A 9,671-nucleotide genomic window follows, 5' to 3' on the forward strand; every position below is an offset into this window, starting at 1 on the left:
ACACACACACACACACACACACACACACGTATATATATCTCACAGTTTTGCCCAATCCATGCTGCTTCTGTAAATTGCAAAAGACATCCTGAGAACTGTAGGGTCGGTTCTTCTCATTCAGATAGGCAAGAATGAGTGTCGTGCCTGTAGATGACAGCAGAATGTGATGACACTGATATTCCCTAAATGGTGCTTAAAGTTAATATAACAGTGTACATGATACTCAAACATAGCTAGAAATTAAAACTAGCTAGACGTGTGTGCTCTTCTAAAGTTAATTGACGCACGTTGATGGTACTCTTAGTAGCACTTGGCTAATGTTTAACGTTAGCGTTATGTGTTTTAGCGTTATATATCATATTAGTTTGTGTTCGGTCTTAGTGAGCCTACGTAACTGGTAAACAATGACGATATAACTTATTTTATGTAACTTAATAAAAAAAAATCCCACATAAGGTGACATGTCACGTCGTAAAAGTGAGCGTATTTGGAGTAAGCTCACCGAATATGAAAGCCAATGTAAACGTAATTTAAGATTTAGGCTATGTAGCTAACCATAGCTGAGGGCTATATAGCTAGCTACATATTTGTTATCGGTGGAAAGAAACGAGCGTCAGATACGACATCTAGTTTGCTACAGCCAAAAACATCCTGACATAGATGTAGCGTAACTCTCACCGTTATCCTTTTTACTCATTTCGAACTTCTCCGCTTTCACTTTAGCTAGCTTCCCAAACCGAGTTTCGCGCTAAATGTGCGTCACGGAAAAGATCGTTTATGCTTTAAGATGCGTCAAACTAGTAGAAATATCTCCTGCTCTGTGAGGGTGCAGTGGAAACCCCTCGCACATTTAAGCTCGTTGGTTGTATCTAAAAAAAGAAACGGTTACTTCTACATAACAACAGCGCTCTAAAGTTTAATTTTATATGCCCCAAAACAATTACTTTGTTAATATTTTAGCTGTGAGTGACGTACTTTAGATTTGAACTTTTTCATAAAGTTGCGACATTCGGAAAAAGAGCTGAGTAAGAGCTCTGTCATTTTAGCCGATCTCAGACAGTTCATTCAAGGGTCCTGGCATAAAACACTTTGATAAACAGTACCGTTTTAATATGTGTGCTAATGTGTTGGAAATAAAATAAAAACTTAATATCAAACGTATGGCAATTTAAAAAAAAACACATCTATGTATTACCGTGTGTCTCATATACTGTAAGTGTTTAATAGAGAAGTTGTCTAAGTGCAGAGCATTTTAGTATTGCAAAGGGTTTTGTTGATTTTCTTAAATCTTCTTAAGACCTTTATTACTGCACACTTTCACCTCCAGATTGGCACATGCTTACCAAACAATCTCCAACATTGGAGATGTTTAGTCAAATTCAACATATTCAGTTCGTGTTTGTCAATGCTTTCCACTAACAATTAACCTGACAGTACGCATGTATAGTCTGTATAGTATAGTATGTCATAAATCATAAAAAAGTCATAGTTTAGTATGCCATAGCATATATAAATTAAAAAAATTGTTTCCTGCAGAAAAGGCTTGTGAATGCTGAAAAGCTAAATTGCTAAAACTGGATTGCTGGCATATTTGCATAAGAAGATGGTGAAATGGTGACAATGTTTGGAAAAGTGGGAATGATTTTAATTAGTATGAATTTCATGGAAATATTCAATAATACCAAGTAGTCTATTAGACTAAAGTTATGTTTAGGTTTTTTGAAAGAAAAGTCATTGTATAGGTATGTCAACAAATGTGATGAAACTAATAGTATAGTTTGTCAAAAAAAAGTCACATAAAAGTAATAGTATTGTGACAACCCCTCCCACACTGGCTGCCAGTCATGCTCTGCTCCTTTGTTCTGCAGGTACTGGGAGTGGGCGGGTGGAGCTGGGAGCGTCGTCGGTACCTGACCATCTGAGCGTAGCTTGCAGAAGGCAGAAAGGACAGCCCTCCTGGGAGTCTCATTCTCTCTCAGCTGGGCCTACTGCATCCATCTCAACATTTTGTCCTTTGTTTGGTTTGCTGCAACATGCAGTCATCCATCCACACACTGCAAGCACAAGTCTTCCACAGTTACACACCCCACCATAAAGCTCATGTTTAGTTAGGTTGTGTTAATGTCCAGTTAGTTTAAATAAACTACTTTTAAGTACTGGAGGAAAAAACAAGAAAAAAACAGCTTTTTTAAAGTGGTTGACCATTACAGCATACATCTCTCTTAGAAGTTAAACAAATTTGAGTTGTTGGACACCTTAAAGACCAAATTGGTGGAGCAAGATGTTTTGCCTGTCCTGTGGAGACTGCTGGTGTACCTATAGTAGTGACTGGTTTGTCCAATATAAATGGGTTGGTCTGACATTGCTGCTGTGCGGGAACACACAAAACCTTCATTAACTGATAGAGCAACTGCATACAATTTCCTTAGCTAATGAGATCGATCCCGGTTAGTCTGCATTTGTAGCTAATGGTTATGTTTTTCTGATTGTGAGTGACATAAAAGTAAAAATAATGTAAAGATATTAAGAGATATTAACAGATTCAGGGGGACTTGACTAATTTTTCCATTGTTGCTTTCCAGGGGATCTGTTTGACTGTTTTATTTCTGCCCACAACAGAAATTGCAATTCTTCTCAGATGCAAGGTGACATGACCATGGGAGTGTGCCCTTCCTTACCCATAGAAGAGTACACATCATTCTAGGAAATTACCTGGCTGGAAATCGTATGTGGCCTTTTTCATCTGCTCCGGAGGATGCTCAAACCCACCAGGTAGAAGGTTCTGAGTCACCCATTTTTGTGGTACTTTCCAAGTGTGCAGTGACGCGAGCCAAACTGTCTTGATAGTCCAGTTAAGAAATGAGCCTTTATTTTTGGTGCCTGCTCTTCCCTTGCCCATGTCTTGCAGTAATCCAACACGCTGTACAGCCAGGTTCTTCAAGATGAAGAGGTGGAGAGTGCAGCCTGTGGTTATTTTCTCCAAGACAAGTTGGTAAGAGTTATTTCCCCAGGGGGATCGTTTTGTGGTGGATGAAATTATGCAAATTGTTCTTCCCTCTACATTAAGACTTACTGTTCACACTGTTCATGATGGCATTGCAGCTCATTTAGACGTAAGGAAAACCTATGATTGAGTTTTGTGTCATTTTAACTGGCCTTGTTTGAAAAGAGACATTTCAGCTTTTAATAAAACTTGCCACATAATGTCAATTAACTGGTAAACCAAATGAGGTAATTAAGCCTGCCCACATGTATGCCATTCCATTTGCTCCATTTGAGCATCTGATCATTGACTGTGTTGGTCCTTTGCCACGCTCCAAAGCTGGTTCGACAGTTTCCTCAGGTACTGCAGCAGCAGTTACAGTAGAGCATTCGCCTCATCTGTTGATCTGACAATGGAAAATGAAGAAGTATTGTATACACCAGATGATGGTATTTTAAGAGCGCGTCTTAAAAACAGAGTTACTTGATAAACAGTGAAAAATAGTGAGGACTCCCATCTTAAGGGAGGGGGTGTGACGACCCCTCCCACTACACCTGCCAGTCATGCTCTGCTTCTTTGTTCTGTAGGAGTGGGCAGGTGCGTGGAGCTGTCTGTACCTGGTCATCAGGGCGTGGCTTACAGAAGGAACAAAGCACTGCCGCCGTGGAAGTCTTGTGTCTTGTTCTCTCTCAGCTGGGCCTTCCTCACCTATGTCAAAATGTTGTTTGTTTGCTTTTCTGCACCACACAACACACATTACACTATACATTCACCCCTCCACACACTGCAAACACGATTGATGTCTTCCACAGTTACATACCCCATCATTAAGCTTATGTTTAGTTAGGTTGTGTTAATATATTTTGTTTAAATAAACTACTCTTTGACTGATCTATCTGTGTGTGACCTCTCTTTTGTTGCTGGCCTTGAGCCAGGCGGTAACAGTGGGCTACAGTATATCAAAAAAAGTGCAAAGCATTCTCATGAACGAGCCCGTATCTTGTACAAAAATTCATACACACAAAAACGTTACATCCTACAAAATTAGGAGACCACCGGCTTGTCATTTGATGCCAGCTGGCTACAAGCTCCATGACGCAGAGCCAGGTACAGAACACCACAAGCTACCTCCTCGTTTGGTCCACAAAATATGCGCATTTTGCCCAATCAAAAGTTAAGATAAGGAAAAAGACTGCGGTTTAGATTGAAAGACTCCCAAGGAAAATTCATTTCCTGGGTTTTCATCGAGAAGCAAACACCACTACCTGACTTCAAAGTCCTGTTTTAATGCCTGCCCATCCTCCCCGACCACCTCACTACAAGGCCAGCTGCGTTCTTACACATCGACCGTCAATGTAGTGCATACAGCAAAGAAAGTTGACTACTTTACAGTGCTTAATGTTTTGCAGCATTTTGGACGAATGGTTCATAAGAACAGGCTGAAAAAGTGACAGAACAGTCACATAATTATTTGTCAACCAGTCATAGTAGGTTGAAATCATAGTACAGTATGTAGAAAAAAGTTATAGTATAGTTTGTCAAAAAAGAGTCTTACTATATGTCAAAAAACTAAAACGTCAAAAAAGTCATGGTGTGTCTAAAAAAGTGATCAAAAAGTCCTCGTAAGTCAAACAAAATTATCAAATATAATAGTATGTTGACAAAAATCCTAGTACAGTGTGTCCAAAAAAGTGATAAAAAGTCATAGTATGTCAGAAAAATTGTTAAAAAGTCATAGTATGGTATCAAAAAAGTGATTAAAAAGCCACAGTATAGTATGTTGAAAAAGAGAAATTGTATAGTATGCCTAAAAAAAGTGATCAAAAAGTCATAGTATAGTACGTCGAAAAAAGTCACAGTATAGCATGTCAAAAAAAGTGATCAAAAAGCCATAGCATAGTATGTTGAAAAAGTGATCAAAAAGTGATGATATAGTATGTTGAAAAAAGGGATTAAAAAGTCATAGTATAGTATGTCAAAAAAAAAAAATAGTATAGAGTGCCGAAAAAAGTGCTCAGAAAGTCATGGTATAGTATGTTGAAAAAAGTCATTTTTATGTCAAAAAAGTGATAAAGAAGTCATAGTATACTATGTAAAAAAAAATGATGAAAACTTCATAGTAGGGTATGTTCAAAAGTGATCAAAAAGTCATAGCAAAGTAGGTTAAAAAAAGTCATAGTATAGTATGCCAATAAAAGGGATCAAAAAGTCGTAACACAATACGTTGAAAAAAGTCAAGGCATAGTATGTCAAAAAAACTGAAAAAAGTTAGAGTATAGTATGTCAAAAAAGTGATCTAAAAATCATTGTATAGTATGTCAAAAAAGTGCTCAGAAAGTCATAGTGAAGTAGGTTGAAAAAAGTCATTGTTTAGTATGCGGAAAAAGGTTCAAAAAGTCATAACATAATACGTTGAAAAAAGTCATAGCATAGTATATCAGAAAAAGTCAAGGAATAGTATGTCAAAAAAAGTGATAAAAAGTAACAGTATAGAATGCCGAAAAAGGTGCTCAGAAAGTCATAGTATATTATGTCAAAAAAAATTATCAAAAAGTCATAGCATAGTATGTCGAAAAAAGTGATTAAAAAGTAATAGTATATTATGTCGAAAAAAGTGATTAAAAAGTAATAGTATATTATGTCAAAAAAAGTGATTAAAAAGTAATAGTATAGTCATGTCAAAAAAATGATAAAAACGTCATTGTATGTCATGTCAAAAAAAAGCGGTCAAAAAGCCATAGTATTTTATGTTGAAAAATGTAATAAAAAAGTCACAGTAAAAATTATGTAAAAAAAAAAGTGATTAAAAAGTAATAGTGTAGCATGTCAAAAAACTGATAAAAAGTCATAGTATGGTAGAATCTTGAAAAAAGTAATAGTGTGGTATTACGAAAAAAGTATTGAAAAAGTCATAATATAGTGCGTTGAAAAAAGTAATCATATAGTGTGTCAAAATAAGTCATGGAATAGTATGCTAAAAAAAGTGATAGTATATCATGTCAAAAAAAGTGATGGTATAGCATGTCGAAAAAAATGATAAAAACGTCACAGTATGTTGTGTCAAAAAAAAGTGGTCAAAGGTCATAGTGTTTTTTGTTGAAAAATTTGATGAAAAAGTCATAGTATAGTATGTCAAAAAAGTGATAAAAAATTATATGGTAGTATGTTGACAAAAGTGATAGTATAGTATTACAAAACAAAAAGTGAAAAAGTCATAATGTAGTGCATTGAAAAAAGTAATCATACAGTATGTCAAAAAAAGTCATGGACTAGTATGCTGAAAAAAGTGATAGTATATCAAAAAAATGGATAAAAAGTAATAGTACCGTGTGCTGAAAAAATGAAAAAAGTCATAGTATAGTGTATTGAAAAAAGTGATTAAAACGTCATATGACGAAATAAGGTGGTCAAAAGTCAATGTAGTATGCCGAAAAAAGTGATCAAAAAGCAGTTGTATATTATGCAGAAAAAAGTGATCCGAAAGTCGTAGTATAGCATGTCCAAAACATTGACACAAAGGAATGCATATTATGGCATCATAATATAGTATGTCTAATTGAGTCCTAGTATAGTATGTTGGAAAAAGGGAGTGAAAAGTCATATGATAGTATGTCGAAAAAGTGATCAATAAGCCATAATATAGTTTGTCAAAAAAGGGGATGTAAAAGACTGAGTATAGTATGCCGAAAAAAGTGATAAAAAAGTGATAAGACAGTGATAGTATGGTATGCTGAAAAAAGTGATAAAAAAGTGATCACAAAGCCATAGTATATTATGTTGAAAAATTTGATAAAAACTCATAGTATAGTAGAGTTTGTCAAAAATGGTCAAAGTATAGTATGTCAAAAACAGTTGGATAATAGTTTAGTATAGTAAAGAACTCAAAGTATGTCAAAAAACGTTATGTATAGCGAACGAAAGTGAAAGACGAAAAAGTGATCAAAAAGACAAAGTAGGTTGAAAAAAGTCATAGTATAGTATGCCGAAAAAGGGATCAAAAAGTCATACTATTATATGTTGAAAAAAGTCATAGTACAGTATATCAGAAAAGGTCAAGGCATAGTATGTCAAAAAAGTGATAAAAAGTCATGGTATTGGTATGTCAAAAAAAGTAATAGTATAGTATGTCGAAAAAAGTCATGGTACAGTATGTTGAAAAAAGTGATAAAAAGTCATAATATATTACGTAAAGAAAGGGATCAAAAAGTCATAATATAGTCTGTCGAAAGTCATAGTATGGCATGTCAAAAAAAGTGACACAAGGTAATGCACAGTATGCTGAAAAAAGTAACGAAAAAGTAATAATATAGTGCGTTGAAAAAAGTCATAGTATAGTATGTCAAAAAATGACAAAAGGTCATAGTTTGGTAGTATGTCGAAAAAAGTAATGAAAAAGTCAATATATAGTTTATCAGAAATTATCAGAGATTATCAAAAAGTCACAGTATAATATGTCAAAAAAGTGATTAAAAAGTAAAAGTATAGCATGTCAAATAAAATGATGAAAACGTCATAGTATATTGAGTCAGAAAAGTGGTCAGAAGTCATAGCATAGTATGCCCAAAAAAGTGATCAAAAAGCTATAGTATTTTATGTTGAAAAATTGATAAAAAAAGTCATAGTATAGTATGTCAAAAAAGGTGACAATTTAGTATTACAAAAAAAGTAATGAAAAAGTCACAATATAGTGCGGTGAAAAAAGTTATCATATAGTGTGTCAAAAGAAGTCATGGAATAGTATGCTGAAAAAAGTGATCGTATAATGTGTCAAAAATAATATCTCTATCTACCTTCCAAGCTTCAGTCCATTGTGGGGTTTGGACCTGTGACCCTCAAGTTCCCAACCCAACTCGCTACAGATGAGCTACGGCTACTAGTGGCTGCATCCTGGCTAACACAGAGTCATAATGCCACCAAAAAAAGTCACAGCGTAGCATGTCAAAAAAGTGATAAAGAATCATAGCATAGTATGTCTAAAAAAGTGATAAAAAGAGTTTAACAGTAAAACAGTTTAATGTAGTAAAAACGTCGTAGTATAGTATGACAATAAATCATAGTATAGATTGTCGATCAAAGTCATAGTATAGTATGTTGATAAATCACATGACAAAAAAAGTGATAAAACGTAACAGTTTAATGTAGTAAAAACGTCATAGTATAGTATGACAATAAGTCATAGTATAGTATGTTGATAAATCACATGACGAAAAAAGTGATAAAAAGCAATGTTTAGTGCAATGTTTCCAAATTAGGGTCGGGACCCAAATGGGTCGCAGACCCGTTTTATTGGGTCGCAATTGGCAGAGTAAAATGCATATCAATCTTATGTGAATGAGCGTCTTTTTTGCTAGACTGGCTGTTCAGCTCAGATGCGTGGGGGGGGGGGGGTTCTCTCTCTCTCTTCTCTTATCCTAGGAGGGGAGGAGAAAATGAGTTGAGAAAGGGGTGAGACACAGACAGGACAATAGAGACCTTTTCTGTTTTGGTTTACTTATATAATGGAATAAATATACTTCCAATACATTTCTGTTCTGTCTTTTGTCCACAGTTTAAAAATGTAGATGTTACAATGATTCATGGTGTATTTTTGTAAATTTGGGTCCCGGGGAGACACCAAATTTCTCTTTTGGGTCTTGAGCTGAAAAAGTTTGGGAACCACTGGTTTAGTGTAGTAAAGAAGTCATCGTATAGTATGTCAAAAAAAGTGATAAAAATGTAATATAGTATCTACAAAAAGTATCTACAAAAGTGTTGAAAAAGTCATAGTATAGCATGCCAAAAAAAGTTATTAAAAAGTATTTTTGTTGTAAGTTGAAAAAGAGTCATAGTTAAGTATGTTAAAAGTAGGCTATGTCATAAATCGATATATCATGCTATATTTCTTGTGTTTAAAGACGTCTTGCCACTTTCAAACACAGGGGTATCTCTACATTACAGTAAACTGTTTACGCTCTAGTTTTCCTGTTAAGTTTGGTGAACTCTTTTGTTTCATCAGTTTATCATGGGAGGTCATGCTTTAAACGTGCATTCTTCAAAGCGCCACCATTAGAAAGTTCCATGTCGTTGGAGAATGTAAGGTGTGTATGTTGTGGCGTGGGCTGAGAATGGTGTATGGACCTTCATCTGAGATCACTGTACACCTTTCACCTCTTATCTCATGAAATAATTACCAAAGACAGACTTTATTGCAAACATTTTATTCAATATGATTTGCACATCAAAACATATCAAAACCAGTTACAGCAAAGAAAAAACACTACTATGCACATTATCAATCCTCATACCGGGTAAACTGACTCTTCATGGAGCAGCAATGAGCAACATCCTGGTTAACAAAGGTCGCCAAACCAAGTCAAACTAAAAAAAAAATTCCTCCTCCTCCTCTTCTTTCAACCTTACAATTCCAGCAATTTCAGTCGGTGTCTACTTTACCTCCATGAATGTGGATCCAGCAGTATTTTCTATTGCGCTAGATCTTTTGAAGCTAAAATTCCCCTTTAATAGTAATAGTAATACAATTAAAGAGAGCAATGTGTTTCCACTTTTATAAACCCAGCATTTGTATTTCATTTTTAATAAATCTTAACTGTGGCTCATTTGTGTTCAAATTCCACAGAAAGGTTTTGACATAGTTTGTCCATCAAAAGGAGATCAGGCTAACCAGCACTCTCAACCTTTACATACGAAC

The 9,671-nt window shown here is 35.1% G+C and overlaps 2 protein-coding genes across 3 annotated transcripts in view; both read right to left on the minus strand.

Moving 5' to 3' along the window:
• psmc3ip (PSMC3 interacting protein) overlaps positions 1 to 1,884 on the minus strand; it is a gene marked incomplete at its 5' end in the record, with an annotated part of 4,478 nt that extends 2,594 nt beyond the window's left edge. Inside the window, 2 exon segments of the mRNA XM_032538636.1 lie at positions 44 to 144; positions 679 to 1,884. Of these exon segments, the coding sequence (XP_032394527.1) occupies positions 44 to 144; positions 679 to 697 (120 nt within the window).
• Positions 1,885 to 9,164: 7,280 nt separating this feature from the next.
• The window catches only part of retreg3 (reticulophagy regulator family member 3), a 7,908-nt gene continuing 7,401 nt past the window's right edge, over positions 9,165 to 9,671 (minus strand). For both annotated transcript variants that reach the window (XM_032536524.1, XM_032536523.1), the window contains exon 11: positions 9,165 to 9,671. This exon is cut by the window's right edge and continues 1,363 nt beyond it. The gene's annotated coding sequence lies outside the window, so the exon portion shown is untranslated.

The sequence above is a fragment of the Etheostoma spectabile genome, chromosome 15, assembly GCF_008692095.1.
Source record: "Etheostoma spectabile isolate EspeVRDwgs_2016 chromosome 15, UIUC_Espe_1.0, whole genome shotgun sequence".
NCBI classification, from domain to species: Eukaryota; Metazoa; Chordata; class Actinopteri; order Perciformes; family Percidae; genus Etheostoma; species Etheostoma spectabile.